Here is an 18,282-nt window from a genome sequence, read left to right on the forward strand (position 1 = left end):
CTCCCCCACCTTGAAGCACAGACCTATTTAGCTGCTCCCATAAAATTCCTTTCCTACTAAAGCAATTTTATTTAAAAGAAATCAAAATCTTCCTTACTTCATAATTCTCAACACACCAGTAGCGCTCTAAGGCATCAGGGTAGCAAAAGACTAAAATCACTAAAGGAGAAATACAGTCCTGTTTAGCTTCATTGCAGCTAACAGTTGCTAGGAGAGCAAGGACCTCTAAATACTGGTTGAAACCTGAAAGTTCTTTACATAGATTAAGAAATCAGTATGTGTAGATTCTAGAAGAAAAAGTGGAAAGCCACAAGCACAGGGATGTTCTGCTTGGTGCCGGGGGCTGGCTTCATTGAGTAACACCCAGCTCCTGTCCCAGGGCAGCTGCTGCTGCTGCTCAGTGCTTTACTTCTTGCTCAGAAGACTTCTTGCCTAATTTTCTCCACACTATCTTCAAGTAAACAGTATCAAAATTTGTTTGAGGGTTTGAGGACTATAATTTAATCATTACTGAGGACAAAGTATGTTGTAGTTTAAGGGCTTGCAATCTGACAAAAGTATGTGCTTCTTTCACCTTAAAAAACACTGCATTTGTACACATCACATCAAATTTTCATAAAATGGGAGACAATTAAACATCTTATGATAAAAAAATTACCAAAACCCTACATTTTTTTCTTCAATAAGAATTTTTGAGAAGACTTCTTTTATCTGTTTTCACAGCCTTTTGCATGAAAATTTAATTAATGGTCATAAATACCTAGAAATACTTTCTCCAAAGCATCCTTTAAGAGTCTTCACTTCTTACTTAGTTTATTTATTGCATGGAGATTTATCCAAGGTGGAGTCAATAACACTGCAGCTACCTATCTGATCTCCTGCTCAGGCACACTCAGCAGAGGGTGCCAGAATTTGGTTAGTAAATTCCAGTTGCAGCAAGCCTGGTTTGTCCCAGCATGACAAAGGCTGAGCAAAATCTTCCCTGCAATTGCTCCTGCAGCACCAGAGGAAAAGGGAGGATATCCTTCTCTCCTGTTTTGTTTTTTTTTTTCCCCGCTAAATTCACAAATATTTATTCTTTAATACTAAGAATTGGAAAGCAAATTTCTGTTTTGGTCATGTCAGACCTGGTGGGCTGTGAACTAATAAAAGACAGCAAAATAATACTTTGTAACCCAAGGAGTTTGTAACATGAGGGAGACAGTTAATAAAACAAACAAAGGGATAAAGCAGATAGATGTGGAAAACAAATTATGACCACAGCTGCTCAGAAGTGGCTGGCTACCTATAATTGTTGATTTAGTCCTTTTCTCCAGCTGCTAAACTGCATTAACATGGCTAAAATACCTTTTATACTTTTTTGGCTCTCCTTGTTGCTTTCCGTTTCAAGAAAACATCACTAATTACCAAAGGAGTAGTGTATGGCAGAGTAAGTGGGTCACAAGCCATATCATGAAAGCACTAGTGAAAATGCTAACATTTTTTGAACTCCTGATTTAGGGAGCATATATTTTCTCAACTGGTTTAAGTTTCAATAGTTTCTGTGTTTTACTGTTTCTTCCTTCTTAATTCCCCTGGGTATCTTGTACGAGGTGCTTGAGTCATATCCCCCAGAGACTACGGAGAGCTTCAACTACTATGGCTTCATGTCTAAGATCCTGTGAAGCAGGCAGTGTTCTTAATTAATTCCTTAGACACCCAGCAGACAGAAACTGGCACCTTTATCTACTGTCTACTGCTCCCTTCCACTTCCAGGCATGAACAGCCCAGGTCCAAGCTGGCAGCCTTTCCCAGTGGAAGTATTTTCCCTGAAATGAGCCACACTGAAAATGACAGGACTCGGCTGCACAGGGTTCTGGCAAGAATAGCCTCTAAACAACAGGAAAAGCCCAATAGTCTTCACCAAGGAGACATGTCAGCACCTGAGGCTTGAACCTTCTTGCAGAGAGTGAACTAAATGCTCCAGGAATAAAATGAAGTCAAAGCAATAGCAGGTTTGCACAGCTGGTACCCACAAGGAGAGCACGTGCCAATCTCACACCAGACCAGCGCTAATAAATGAGCTTTCCAAGTGCAAGTGCTGCACAGAAGAGAGGCAGAGGTGCATAAAATTGTGAGTTTGGGGCTAAGGCTCCACATTTAACCCATACCATGCCCATGGACACACAACCGCCCCCCCCAACACACACACACAAATCATTGCTCAACAGGGATCAACTTCACTTTCCAACAGCACTGACAGATTCATTTGCTTGGTCAAGAACAGGATAGGAGATGTACATCAGCAAGCAGATCATTTTGAAGGAAATGGATTTCTTTCCACAGCTGCTGAACAACATTTTATTCCTTAAAAAGAGGCACAATTAACAAGCAGTATTCATGAATATGATACAGCCTGATTTGATCAATGTTTTCTCTCTTTATTAAAATGTTTGTTAATTATTCATTCCATAATTTTCCTAAAATGCTTGCTAAATACTTTAAAAAGTATGCATCCTTATACATTCAATTACAGGCAGAAAATTTCTATTGCTTGATTGGGGAGTCATGATGCCAACAACTCTCATAGCTTGCCATCTTTGAAGGCAGAATCATACTTAAAACTTAGTGTAACTAGGCTTTTCATCTGAAACTGTAATTACTTTCCACTTCAGAGATACACAATGAAACATCGTCCTATACTTAAGCCTCCCAGAGCACAGCCAGCTTGCAAAAATCGGACAAAGAACATTATCAATTTTCTCAAGGGAGTAAGATATTTGCCGACTGCCAAGAAGAAACTGTAACTATTCATGTGTAGCAAAAGTAGATGCAGTGTGAGAAACAACATCGCTATGTCCATATTCCAAAAAATCACTGCAGCTGAATGAAGCCTCAGTTTATGGCAAACCAAGCAACACGAAAAACTGGAACAGCCTCCAGAAAATAAGTAATATACAAATGAAGAAAAAGAAAACAAAGGTTTTGTTTGGGGTAATGAGGGGAAGGAATCAACTTCAATGTAAATACTTGCTATTTAAAAAAAAAGTTCAGCAGCAAAAGGTTGGAGCAAGATTTGGCACACAAAAAAATAATCTCACTGCCTGCAAACTATAAAACATGACCCAAGTCAGAGAAAAAAATGGCATCAGTACTTCAGCTGAAATTGCAACTCACCTGATACACATAATGAAGAGGATGAAATTCCAAACGGCTTACACACATTTTACATTATTAAATTATTATTATTTAATAAATTATGTAAATTATTATTACACATTATTATGTGTATTTATACACACACAAACATACATATTCATGCTTTATCAGAATCCTTCTATACCAAGTTATTACAACCACATCAGAGCAAGGGAGTAAGGAACGACAAGTAAACAGAAAATTACTTTAAAGAGCCGTTAATCACAACATTGCTTATTAAACAAAGGAATGAATCAATTTAAAAACTGTTTCAAACCTCAACCAGTAGCTTGATCAAAACAACAAAACCCCTTACCTGTGCATTCTTATTCCTGGCTTCTCTCCTTGCAGCTTTTTCTTTTAACCTCTTCTCCTGAAATAAACAAGATGTATCATTTTAAAGCAAACTCCTGCATTGTTATTATTTTTTTTAATATTTTAAGATTATTGTTGAGCCATCTAGATATTTTTAAAGCATACATGTTAGACTGGTGGTATTCACCCTACATGTTATTGAAAACAATAAATGAAAAATCTGAATGAGATACTACTCATTCTTCTTGCTCTTAAAGGAAATCACAGAACTACAAGAATAATTGTAGCTCATATTTTACCCAGACTTATTACTCTTAAAGGAATAATGCAACTGAGGAGTTTAACAGAGTAAGTATTAGTCTGTAAAATAAGGTAGTTAAAATGGTACTAAGAGATACAATTTTTCTTTTTTCCTCAGTGACTTAAAATGAAATCAAATCCACTTAACAAACTAAAATGAAAAGTTTCCCAACCAGAATTGCTGAAGTAACTGGAGAGTGAAAGCTAAAACATCTTAACCCTTTCATATCTCCATTACCAACAAACACTTTACAAAAGCATTTGCTTAGTAATTGCATTGATTCAGAAACCACTACAAAGTTCTCCTTACCAAAATGATTCTGCTACAGGAAAATTACCTAAAAGCAGTCATTAAACTCGTCCAAAGCTGCCTGCTAGATCTGTCAGCATACAGAAGTGCCCAAGATATTTAAATCAAATGGCATTTATTGCTGCTTGTTTTGTTTATTCTTACACCAACTGAAGTATTATCTCTGATTTATATGGTCAGGTCCTTGCAATTGAACATCCTTTAAATTCTGTATTTCATGAGGAAAGGACAGAAATTCAGGTGAGAGCACATCCTCTAGAAAAGCACATGGCTCCCTCTTCTTGTCTTAGTGATGCTGATGACATTGGTATTGAAAATCTTCTATGCTAGCATAAAAATGTTTCTGAAATACAACTCTGTTTCTCTGAGCAATATAGGCCATCCTCACAACAGCACATTTAGACTCGAGTCCACATAAAAGGAGAAATTAACGTCAGTCCACGGTCAGCACTTCAACACAGAGAAGGCTGAAGAGCAGTTACATATCAGCTCACTCATGGGAGCAATGAGAAAGCTACAGCTTCAGCAGTCCCAGTGCCACTTCATCACAATGATGCTGCCAAAACATATTGGAAGGTATCACACAAAGTTGTTTGGAAAAGCAGTGTTTGACTGCAGACATAGGAAAAGGAGAACACAGCCACCAAGATTTTCAAAGTTGGTGTCGAAATTCAGGGGCTTTTGAGACATTTGTCTGGTACATGCCATTTTCTATTCTCCCAATTGCCTAAACAACAAAAGTGTTAGCTTATTTTCAAAATCCCTTTAAGCATAAGTCAACCTCTTCTCTCCAAATCAAAACGAAACAATTCCCCAATGCTTTGTGCAAAGCTGTCTGACTTGAACAACTCAATACAGACTTCAATGCATGCTGTAAAACAAAAAAAACCCAAAAAAACCAAAAACCACAAAACAAAAAACCACACAGCTGTCTTATTATTTCAGATATGTTAAAGTATAAAAAAGAAAAAAAAAAAAAGAGAGAGAAAAAAAATAATTAAATTTAAGGCCACAAGTGCATCATATGGGACAACAAAATCCACCACAACCAAATACTGTCTGCTCTACATGCAGTTCCTCCAATAAAGTAGACCGATGCATCATGGTTATAACGTGATCATCCATGTTACGATTCCTTCACTCCCAAGTCAAATATATCTAAGTTTCTGATCACTTTTACTTATGTTTTTGTAATCATTTACTTAAGTTTTCCATTTCCTCCACTTTAAATGCTGCACATTCTCCACTCTTGGGGGTAACCATCGGGGCTATCTCAATTTTCTGCTAAAACTGTGGTAATATTCAAACTTTACCCCTCAAAAACAGAGAACACAGCTAGAAAGTAATACACCATATGTAAGAAAGCAACTTTTAACTTGGACAGTCTAGAAAACTTTGGATAGGAAAATTCTATAGTGTATGAAATGTGTTTTAACTGCAGATACAGGCTTGAGCAAATATAGCAGCAAAGTTCCTTCTCAAGGGATTTATAACAGAGCACTCAGAAGACAGCTATGAAAGCAGAAGATTGACATAAGGACACAGAAGAGGTGTATACAGACAGCGTTATATACTTTAGTCTCTAAAGAATGGTGAAGACACAAAAAATTCTGAAGTTAATAGGTCTGAAATAAGGAGCACAAGAGAAAAACAAGACAGAGAAGCAATCACCAGGAGATGCTGTCAAGATCTCCTTTTTTTTCCCCAGAAAGGGGGGAGAGAGGGTTTGGCTCTTTGTCAACAAGAAACAAAAGTAGATTTTGCAGAGTGCAGGTATGTTGGCACTGAGCTGGAGTTAGGAGCGCATTTCAGAAGCCAATGTCCTCATCAGGCCTGCTTCTGCGGCTTGACACTAACACACTCCAAACAACACTGGGCATTCACAGGGTCACAGGATTATTCCAAGTGGAAAGAACATGAGGGGGTCTCTGGTCCAACCTCCTGCTTACAAAAGAGGTGAGGTCATACTGCACAAGGCCTTGTCCAGCCATTTCAAAATCCCAAGGCTGGAGACTGCCCATCAACTCTGGCCAGCCTGTGCCACAGACTGACTGCTCTCACACGGAAAAAATCCCCATAAAACCATGCCGACTGAATCTCTTGCTTTAACTTAAGGCCACTGTCAGAGGTTTTGGTCCATTTAATTTGTGACATGTTAATTTACTAATCAGAACACCCAAGTGAAAAGCCATGCAGAAGTTCCAGTGTATTCCACAGACGTATTTACAAACCAGGTTCTGCTCTGATAAAAAAATATAAATACAACTCACTATACACCTAATTTCCACAAACCCACATTGGGTTCATAGTCTACATATTCTATTATATTCTATATATAGTATTATATTCGTTTCATTTAGTTTTTCATTAATAGTATTACATAGGTCAGAGACCTTCTTGGTCAGACCTTTTAAAATTTACTGCAAATTATCTTTTTTTCTTCACACTTACAAAGCTACTTAAAAATGATGGTTATAACCTCAGTAATCAAAGGGATGAAAATTTTTAGCCATCATCATGTAATACAGCTAAATCATTTGCCTTTAAAGAAGAGTTGCAAGTCTTCTACCTTTTCTGCACTAGAACTGACAACAGAAACAGCTCTGCCTAAAAGGATCCCAAACCATGGATAAAGCCATGTACAACATATGGAAGAACTACTCGCTATTCTTAACTGCGAAGTTATAAAGTCTGCCACTGGCTTCTTTTCACATTTAATTTCCCCTCCTTCTACTGCTGGGTTTTAAAACAAAAATTCGCACCCCATTTAATTCTTAAAACTCCAACACACTTAAATATTTTAACATTTACATTCCATATTCTCAACTTGAGTCAAAAAATAGTGAATAGCAGCATGGCAGCTCTCTCTAGCTGGAGAGGTAAGGAATATGTGAAAGACACATAAATAGAGAGCTTAAATCCCAAGTTTTTAGTTATAAAAAAATTAAGTAAGTCCAGCAATTCTGAGAGTTCTTCCCTCCCAAAGGAAATCTCCTCTTCCTTGGACTCTCCTCTTTCTACATTTAAGAGTTAGTTTTACATTTCACAGAGGGTTTACTGCAATATAAAAAAATGCAGCATTTATTTCTGTTATTTATATTACAAACAGGTTTGTTTTATAGAGTAATTTTTCTTCTCACTTTTTTAATGTGTAAGAAATTTGTACAATAAAAGTCTCCTATCTTTTAAAGAATTTATGCAGAGGTCAGATTTACATTCAATTCTTTTATCTCATAAGCTGCAGTTTTCCCACCCTAAAATTTCACTGACCTCTTACATTTCCTTACCTGAAGTCAAAAAAAAAGTTTCACTCAACACAACTAATGCATATTACAGCATATTTAGCTCCGAGAGAATTAAAAAAGCCTGTGGCAAATCTATTTCCTGTAAAAATTTCATGCTCATCTGAGTCCTCTGAAGTCTTTATTTAAATACTCAAGAACTCCCTCAGGTTTTGATCCATCATTTTCACACTAGATTTTCAATAACTATTCCTTTACATACTGATGCCATAATTTGGAGCTACCAACCCATTCTATTTAACAGCTGATGTAATGGTTTACCACACAACAGATCTTCAGGTGACCATGTCCTGGAATAAATCACTCCATTGCCTGGAAAAATCTGGTTGTCATTTGCAATTGGTCAATACTGGAACCTGATACCATGTCTTGGTATCTGACTATCTCTTGTTATTTTAGTAGGACACAGCTAAATTCAGTCAGTTGTGCTGCAGAAAACAGAGTTGTTCAGAAGTTTAGAGCAGCTCTCATATAGTGGCATTTCAATAGCCAAGAGCTGCTTCCAACAAAATTTTGAAGCACAAATATGCTCTGAAAACTGACTTAATAAACATGTTTCCCACATTTTCCTACCCCAAGATTTTACACCAAGCTTGAATTGTTTATATGCTCATGGCCATTGCTACATTTATATTGCTACGTAGCTTAATATTTCTCCTTACAGAGACTAGAAAACTGTCTACATGCAAGCATTTCTCCAAATACCAAAACAAACCAACATTCCTAACTCAAAGATAAAACTGAATCAACTTATTAGCATTTCCTTAAATATAATTTTTTAAAAAAAAACCCCGGAAATTAAGTTAAATTGATTACCATTAAACAAACCAATCTTAATACCTTGAAGAAAAAAAAGCAAAAGCTTTTTTATTGTTTTGTGTTTGTTTTGTTGTGAAAATTTTTAGAATCTCAATGTTTGGTTTTAGAAACCTATTAAATAATCTCTTCAAGCAACAAACTATATAAACATAATTATGTAAGCCTCATCTGTAAAGCCAATGTTTACCTTAAAGCCACGGATACTGAAACACCTAGTAATCACCAATTTAAGGCAACACAGAGTAGGCATCAAAGGCATGTGAAAAACAGCACAGGGACAATTTTAAACATTAAACTAGAACTGGGAAAAGTCTTAGAGGAAGTGGAAAAAAGGCATTCTCATTAAAAAGAAGAAAACAGAAGCTAGCAGAAACTGACCCTTAAAGGACATTTTTGGAACAAAACCAGCACAGGAAACCAGTGGAGAAAGATCAAAATGATTCTTTTCCCACTTAGACCTGAACACACTGAGTATGTTTTAAGGATAGAAAGTTTTTCTGAAGCTTTTAAGTGAGTTGGTTTAAAATGTATATGGATGAGAGGCTGGCCATGAGCTGTCAGTGTGCACTCCCAGCCCAGAAAGCCAAAGGTGTCCTGGGCTGCATCCAGAGCAGCGTGGGCAGCAGGGCCAGGGAGGGGATTCTGCCCCTCTGCTCTGCTCAGACCCCACCTGCAGGGCTGCAGCAGCTCTGGGGTCCCAGCACAGGGAGGATGGGGACCTGTGGGAGAGAGTACAGAGGAGGCTGCAAAGATGATCAGAGAGAAGATGGAAAATCTCTCCAGTGGAGACAGGCTGAGGGATTTCGGGTTGTTCAGCTTAAAGAAGCAAAGGCTCTGGGGAGATCTTATTGTGGCCTTCCAGTAAGTCAGCTGGAAAGGAACTTTTTACAATGGCATGTATTGGGCAGGACAAGGGGAAAAGGTTTTAAATTGAAAGAGACTAAGTTAAGATTAACTATTACAAAGAAACTGTTTACTGTAAGAGTGGTGAGACTGAACCTACACATACATAAACACACACAGTGAGAGATAAAGGTAACACTAATTCAAAATACAGTTTCAACAGAATTATACGATTAATGAAGCTAGTTAATACTGTTTAAAAGTAATGTTTAAAGCTGTGAACTAAAATCTTAATGACAAATCAATGGAAGTTGTATTGCAAACCATGCTAATATACTCTAGAGAAAAATAGAGGAAAATTGGCAGTGATGCCCTTCATCTCATTTTGTAGCTGCTTTAGGTTTTCAAGGGATGATGCTGCTTAAGAGTTCAAATTTCATTTAAAATGAAAGAGTTAAAAATTCATTATCTATAGAGGTCACAGGCTCTTAAGCTGTCTTTATGCAGCCACCCATAAAGAAACACCCAGCCCAAACACCAGGTCTGAGAGAAGGCAGAAAGGTACAGAAGGTACACAAATCTTCAGCAAACAAAGGGTGCAGCTCCTGTGAAAAGCTGCAAGGCTGCCTCCCAGAGCCTGACAGACAGAGGTCAACATTTTGGCCAGTTGTTCCAGTACGACCTCCAGCAGAACAAGCAGCTTAGCATGGAACACCCCTTACAGCACTAGGGCTGGCAAAGCCCCACTTTAAGGTTATGCCTGAATTACCTCAGCCTCCACCCACAGCTGTATCCTCCTAGAATTCATCTGAATAGTGTGTACACAAACCAGCTGGTTAGAGCCTGGTGCTAGTAACACCAAGGCTGTGGGTTCCATCACCATATGGGCCATTCACTTCAGAGCTGGATTCAATAGTCCTTGTGGGTCCCTTTCAACTCAGAATATTCTGTCATCTGTGATCTCATTTTCTTATTTTTCATATCAGTACGATGAGGTCAAGAACTCTGATTTTGCTGCAAGACTCCTAGAAAATATCCAAGGACACTTCAAGCTCTAACTGCAGCCCATTCAGCTGCTGAAGTGAAAGATAAGTAAGCCCTTGCCTCCACTGGCATCACAGGGAGACCAGATGGATGCTGCTGCTAAGGCTGAAAACAGGATGCTTGTCAACCAACATCTCAGTGTCCATCCCCCGTATCTTAATAGCTCTGCATTCGGAGCATAACAGCAGCACTGTCTGCACACAAAAGCTATGGAAGGGCTCAAATAGGCTTTCTAACAAAGTAATATTTTGATTTTTTTTACACATCTCTCCACCTATACTTTTCTTTGCTGTTCAGCTGAATGCTCCTCTCAGCAGTAACCTCCTTGCCTCTATATTTTGCTCCTACGCTGGCATATTCTTTACGTAAGAGAATTTTGTCATTCTCACCCAGCACCACATGAAACCAACTGTACACATGGTAATCTGACAAATTCCACTTCAAAGTGCAGGACTATTCAGGTGCTTTATTTAATAAAGATTATAATCCTGCATTGCAATTTTTTACTCCTGCAGATTACTTCCTTGGAAATATGACACAACCCTTCTTCAGAATAAATCTAATTATTGATTTCAAACTAAAAATACTGTTTTTCATGGGAAAATTTATTTTCAACCATATTGAATGGCTTGTGTTATATAACATCTATTTTATAAAATAAAGAAAATCCCTGGGGAGCCTTTTCCATTTCTTGAACACGGTATATATGGTAGTCAATGATTTATTACAATACACTACAACTTTTAAAATTATTTTATAAAACTATAAACTGAATAAGTTTAAATCGTAACTATTCCGCTATCAACAGAAATCACTTGCAAAAGCAGGCGGAGCATGGAGGTCTGCTTGGAACGGGGCTGCCAAAGGAAGGAGTAGCCCTAGGGCGCTCTCCCCTGAGAGCTTTCCCACCTGGGCCATGGCTCAGCCAAGGAAAGGGGTGAAGATAGCAGCAGGGGCCAGAGGTCGGAGAGTGATAAAGGCTACAGCATTACACCAGGAAGCAAACTCCAAGGAATGCAGTGTAGCACAAGATACCTTGGTGGTAGGGATACCCTGAAAGTAAAAATGTGGTTTGTAAGGATGAGACAAAGACAAGAAGGAGAAAAAGTAATAAAGTAATAAAGTGAGTATGAAAGGCACTAACCCTAACGAGCACTAAGGCAGACAATAGCAAAAGATGTGAAGTCCTAAGTCACTGACAGATGAACACTAAAGGAACCACACAAGCACAACCTTGGGATGGTCCACACAGAACTTTGTAATTGGTAAGAAAAAGAGAAAACAGGTTATCTATGTTTATCAGTCTCACAGGAAAGAGCAAACTTAAAATGGAATATTTGAAAGGCACTGTGAGACTGAGCAGAAAGACCAGCACATGGAAAAGCCCAAGGTCAGTGACTACACAAGGGCCCTATGATGTAGGTATGAAATTGAACATTATTTAGGGTCCACTCTACTATTTAATGTATTGGTGAGTGTGCTTAACAATCAAAGCAGTGGGATCTTCTTAGTCCTGCTGGTAAACATCAGCCCTTATCAGCACACAAGAAGAAATAAGTATGTGCTGCCTGTGCTGTGTCTGTTTATGTGAGTGCAGTCTCTCTTGTTTCTGTGGATATCCACAGAGATATCTTGTCTGTGCCCCTCTGTGCAATGCACATGCAGGGGGCTCGTTCTGCAGCCTGGAATAGCAGCAGGCTTCATCAAAAACACCTGCAGATGAAACCACCTGAGTTCAAACCCAAGGGATGTGGTTTCCTGTACCAGTCTGCAATCTCCCATTTTCAAAAATTTTAATCAGAATTCAATATTCTCTTCACGAAACTGAAAGCTATTTATTTTATGACAGTCCTTACATAAAGCCTGATACAAAGAATTTTCTCTTTTAGCCTTGGAAACAGTTAATAGAATAATAATATTGGGGAGAGCAAACACACAAAGAGTGAAACATTGCAGTGTTTCCTCCTCATTAAAATTATGCACTATGCCACTAACAAATGCATTTAGGGCACAGGAGACAAAACAAAGAGAGGTAATCTGTTTCAGTACAGTTTCTAAAATAATTCTTTTTTTTCTACTGAATTAAGAGCAGCATAAGCAAAACTTTGAGAACATATAACACTAAACTTCAAGTGGTACAAATCAAGATCATTTCAGTGGCACAAGGGCCACAAAATACCTCCAGATTCCTTCGAGCAACATCAGTATTCCCAGAAGACTGTGCAAGGAGTCTCAAAAATACTAAGCATATATTACATTTAAAACACAGACTTGTGGTACAGTGCAGTATCTTCTGAAAGATCCCCCATCACCCGCAGTCTAACTGAGTCATCTCTCTATAAATGTATTTGTTTAAAGTCTTTCAGGGAGGTAGAGAACAACTGCATCTTGCAGTATCAGACCCCTGAAGACAGTCTCAGCTTGATTTCTGCCCAATACTGCCCAAATAAAATTATATTTAAAAAATATTTCTAGCCTTTTTCTCACACGGATCATTCAAAATTCACAGCATATCTTACTCATGGGAAAGAGAGGTAAGAAATAAGGCTCCTATTCATTTTTTCTTCAGCACCAACGGGCATTTTTCTGAGCTTGCATTAGTATAGAGAAAGAGAGGTTAAGTAGTGAGATGAATCCCTCTCCACCACTATTTTCCTCCTAACAACACTGCACTTTCAGCTGAAAACTTGAAAAATGGAGTGCCAAAACATGTTCTGAATAGTTTACTCACTTTTCCCATTATTGTTGTTTATAACATTTTACACATTTCAAATGGCTTTCATTAAATAGCCATTATTGCAGAATTATTTTTATATCATCTCGATCGATACTCCTGTCCTTCCTTTGTGCTCAACTGCCAAAATTTACTTTGCTGCCAAAATGTCAGTAAGCATTAATTACATTACAATTATACCTCAGAGTTTTATTTACTTCTATCCATCTGATTTTCAGTTCTTCCATATTTGCAGAGGAAGGAGAGAATAATAAAATGTGAGACTCAGGAAGGAAACCCAATTATAGTGTAGATGCTTTGCAAGTTTCCACAAGCCTTAAGGCACTGCAACACACAACTCTTCTAATCCAAGCATCTCATGAATGCATCAAAACATTTTTCTGGTCATACAGAAAACTGCTCATTTAAATGACATTCACAAATGGATTTAAAAGCAATGGCCTGTGGATACTTTCTGAATAGTTTTGCTCTTCATCAGAAACATTTTTGCAAGGAAACTTCATAATAAGCTTACATGCCATGTTCCCCTAAAAGAAAAAATTAGGCTATTTTGGGGATATTTTGATTTTAAGGAGTTCACTTTTTTTCCCCCAGAGACCTCAATTCAACTGAAGATGACCTATAAAAGTACAAGCCTTATGAAAATGCTGCTTTTTCTATATCCACTCATTATCTAAATCAAAACCTGGACCCACCTGCCAGATAAAAAAACCTGGATGAAATAACATCTGCATTTATAGCCCTCTGTAAATTGTTTTGTTATTTTAAGTCACCATTTCAAAGCCGATGTAAAGACTTCAGGTATCCACACGCATTCAGCTTGAAGGAACTTTATGATTACATACACATAACCACATATCAGACTGCTACATTTGATTTATACAGAATGAAAATGCATTTGTCTCTCGTAGTCTGCTATTCTTAATAACTATAATAGATTTAGCATGTTTCAAAAATTTATTTAAAGGGAAAAAAACCTAAAATGACTGCCACACACACTACACCAGGTATCAGCTGCATTTGGGAAGAAAAGGAATTAAGAAGAGGAAATATGAATCAAGATACATTTGAAACTTGATATAAATGAAGGAACAGAAGAAAGTTCAGTTGATGAAAATGTTAAGCAAAGATGAAAAATGAAGCAAAAGCAGAAAGGAAAGATTCAACCACTGCTTGTTCAAAAAGCGAACTGTAGAATTCAGCAGCCGAGGCAGAAAACCAAAAACAGAGAGTTGTCACATCTAATATTGGAACATGTCAAAGGGACAAAGATCTTCAGCAGTCTGCTTAAAGGAAGGAAACTTAAACAAAGACGGGAATTAAATAATTAGCATTACTGCAGAAAGGACAGGCCAGATAACAAGAGTTCATATTACAACATGATGTATTTTGGCCCACAGTGTAGCACAGAGGATTTAAAAAGAAGCAATGACAGTCACAAGTGATGGATTTAAGACTTTGTATAAAGGGTTCTGCTGAATGCCAGCAAAGGGATATATAAGATGGGATTAAAGTATGTGACTTTGAAAAGCTCCTCTTTCAATGACACAAGAAAGGGCACTAAGACATCCATACTTACACAAAATCCAAAGTAATGAAAATAAAGTCTCTTAGTCTTTTTACTACTCTCATATCCTTTACTGGTAACACACTTGAATATTCATCTTTTGGGTTTCACCCTCTCCCTCCAAATGAGGGTAAGAAATAACTTAAACCACTTGCCTGTCAGGCTTACCTAAACAACCAAACTTTTAATAGCAAATTCAGACAATCATCAGGCATCTGATAGGCTTCTGCAGCATAGTCATGATGCAGACTTGCATAGTTCTCCTTTCCTGTCACTGAGATGTAAGCCATAGATTCAAACGCAGCTAGTATCTGCTGCTGAGCGATTATCTTTTGGGAAGGGAAACCTTATGAGGTGGGAGAATTTTTATATACCATTAGGAAGTCACTATGAAAATGGCCATGTAACTCACTTTTACTGTGAGACAGTTCAAATTTTCCTCTGTCATTCTTTTGTCAATGAAGGACAGATGACTTGTCCCAACAACAACACAATAAATTCCAAAAACATTAGTGAAAAAACAATGGCTGAAATGGCTAAAATAATGTTTATCTATGACACTTATCTGTGATTTCTGAATTATGCCATAGAACTTCCCCCACAGTGTGAATTTTAAAGTTTACATTTTCTGGTAATGAAAAAATTGAGTAGCATCTTCTCCACCTAGTAACTATGTAGCTTCTTCATAGATCACTGGAAGAAGGCATCATCTGATCACTGGACCAAGCTTAAGATGACCCAAGAGAAAAGAGGCATGCCTGCCTCTCCTTGAATGAAACAAAAGAGCAGGGCTTAGCATATTTTCCCTGTAATTACCACTACAGCTGTTTCCTAAGCAGCAACAGTTCACTGTCAAGAATCCCAAACATAAATGGTTGACTTAGTAATAAGGAAGAGCAAGAGAATCAATCTTTATGTCAGCCTTACCTTATATAGCCTGTATTAATTAACACATGAAATGAATTGGTATCCTGAATGCCTTTTGGACTCTGGAGAGGGGTTCATCTTTAACCACAAGGTTAGTGAGACAGTGGGAAGGCAAATGATGTTCTGCCAGAGTAAAAGCTATTGTCTTCCTGCCCCTCCTTTCTTTGCAAGTTTCATCTCATTTAAATTTGGATGTTAGGATTCTAAACTGTTATAAGACTATTTCAAAAATTAAATAACAATCAGGTACCTGAATACTTCATTATATACAGAAAATTTACATATGAAATATTTTTCACCTCAAACTGTGAAGTTTCAAATAAAAAATCTGAACAATGTCAGATGTGTGTCAGTCATACAATGACTGAATGACAGTCCTTAATACTAGACAGTCATTTCACAGGACGTCAAACAGAGGTATTTTTTATTTTTTCTTTAATACATTTCCTTTTTTATATACTATAATTTATTTATTTCATTTCACAAAGGATAATTGGTGGAGTGTGAAAAACACTCATGGACTAATCTCCAAGAAGCTTCCATAATTACAAAAAATATCCATGGCATTGATATTGCCAGTCTGTTAACTTTGACTCAGTTTTGAAAAGAGGCGTTCTCTTTTCACAGTATCTCCACAGTTGAAATATTTTTCTTCAATGCAGGTAAATATCTGGTCAACATCATTTGTTCTCCTCAGCACTATAAAGCTAGCTTAACAGACCAAGAGATGAATTATTTTATCATTGAAGTCTGATATCGAACCTACAACAGTGTTATTCAAAGTATATGAATCTGCTAGCAAATAGACTGATTGCAAAGTCATAGAATCAGTCTCTCCTTCCTTGTTCATTAAGTGCATCCTTGAAATCTGATGGCATTGTTTTCTGTAAACTTGACTATTATTTCACTTAGAGCACATCAAACATGATTTCTTTTCACTTCCTATCAATTGCAGCCCTCTGCTAAAGATGAGGTGAGATTTTTTTGTATTTGTCAAATGACTGGACTAGAGGAGTAGACTTTCAAATTAAATGTGTAAAGTATGCTTTGGAATTAGCTAGGACACTTCACAGCTGAAACATAACTTGAAGCTTTTTTCAAGATTCCTTCCAAACGATTTGCTCAAATTCAAGCCCTCACAAACACTGAAAGATTTTGTACTAACTACTAACAATCAGTGGAAAGTCAAACTGAATTAAGTCACCATTTACAGAGCAGGACAATAAAACAACACTTTCTAACACTTTGGAAATTTGAAGCTTTGAGTATAAATCAGGCCTTTAACAGCATATAGTCCTGGGATCTTACGTGGATCTGTTATCTGGAGAATGCCATACCCATCTCACAATCACTAACAGAATGACCCTTGAGCTCAAAGACATAGAGCTGTGACATGGTATGACAGAGCTATGACAGGTACACAGCAAGATCAGAAACCCCTGCTTTGGTCTATAACTAACAGTAGAGAAGTAGCTGGAAAACTCGTAGTCTGCAACTTAAAGGTTTTTAAATACCAGAGAGAAGCCAGACTGTAGACACTGATCTTCTCAAGTCACAAGTTACATGATAAAATCATTATCATGTAGTTTGAGTAATTCACTAAGGAAATTCTGATAGCCCTAACAACAATGACACAAAAAGTTAACACTTTGGCCTAGCTGAAATGTAATACTGACCGTTGAACAAATGGTAGTCTGAAGACATTTCAGAGATACTCTTTCAGTGACAGCAGGTTTTAGAGCACAAAGGCCTACTAATATTTTCTTTTGGTGAAAGAAATTCTTCCACTGAACACTGCTTAAAAAAAAATACTCCTACTAAATTCACCAGATTTTAAAGTTGCAAATAAAACTCCAACACTTAATGGTGAATAAGGCTTTGTGCTATCTAGCTACTTACATTAAAATAGTTTCCTGTGAGTAGCATAGTCCTGAAGAAAACTGAAAAATTTAAATGAACTTGTACTACACTTATTTCACAATGTATTTAAGTGTTTTTCCTCACTCAGCACAGTATTTCTGTACTTCAGTAATTGAGCTAGAAATCAACTTACCCTATGTTTTTCCTTTACTTTCTTCCTGTATTCTTCTTTGTCAAATTTGTCTTCTTCACGCAGTATTTCTTTCGCTTTATCTAGGTTGATACCACTGGCATCCTCTTCCTCATCTCCTTGTGCCAAATTGGATTTCTGCACAGGTGGCCACTGCTGCACTAACTGAATTAGAGATGCCAGCAAGAAAAATAATGGTTAGAATGATTTTTTCCACATCACACTTTTTGTTGCCTAAATATTACAATACATTATTTGTCCAGACTAAATAAAAAGATCATCTGCAAAGGAAACAAATTAATGAACCTTAATTTACATCACAATCAGTTTAAAATTACTATTTTAAAGTAGTGTCTCTATTAATACACATTACTGTTTAGTGACTTCACTTGAATCTCTTCTGTTATTTTGTCCTCTTTCCTGATTAGAACAAGTAATTTCTAATACTGCTAGTCATTTGGGGAAAAACAAAACTACTTGTTCTCAAGAAATTACTCTCAGAAAAAAAAATGTGAGTAAATCTAAACAGTACCTTTCATGTAAACAATCAGCATTCTGACATATTAACCAAGACAAAAATTAGACAACCTTTATTCAAGAGTACACAAAAAAAACATGACTGACTCATGTTTTGAGGGAAGCAAGGGGAACAGATATGGAAGGGTTTTTTTGATTATTGTACTAGGACAGTATTAGAAATACAGTATTGTATGATGATTCATGCTAATGAAATGTTTGATGGACGACACACTGAACACATTCAGCTTCCCTTAAATATTTGAAACTCTAAATTCAAGACTACACATTCACCAAAAAATATCCACATCTGTCTTATGACCTAGTAGCTTATACCATGTGGTATGAGCACACACTTTAAAAGGAAAGCCTTTGCAA

The 18,282-nt window shown here is 37.1% G+C and overlaps 1 protein-coding gene across 1 annotated transcript in view; it reads right to left on the minus strand.

Moving 5' to 3' along the window:
• The window catches only part of DDX10 (DEAD-box helicase 10), a 158,604-nt gene that overhangs the window by 41,355 nt on the left and 98,967 nt on the right, over positions 1-18,282 (minus strand). Inside the window, exons 15-16 of the mRNA XM_088051434.1 lie at positions 17,392-17,553; positions 3,494-3,550 (exon numbers count right to left, since the gene is read on the minus strand). Of these exons, the coding sequence (XP_087907560.1) occupies positions 3,494-3,550; positions 17,392-17,553 (219 nt within the window). The remainder of the gene's footprint in view (positions 1-3,493; positions 3,551-17,391; positions 17,554-18,282) is intronic.

Source organism: Pseudopodoces humilis, chromosome 2, assembly GCF_049639895.1.
Source record: "Pseudopodoces humilis isolate 2021_Gansu_Grassland_sample_001 chromosome 2, ASM4963989v1, whole genome shotgun sequence".
NCBI classification, from domain to species: Eukaryota; Metazoa; Chordata; class Aves; order Passeriformes; family Paridae; genus Pseudopodoces; species Pseudopodoces humilis.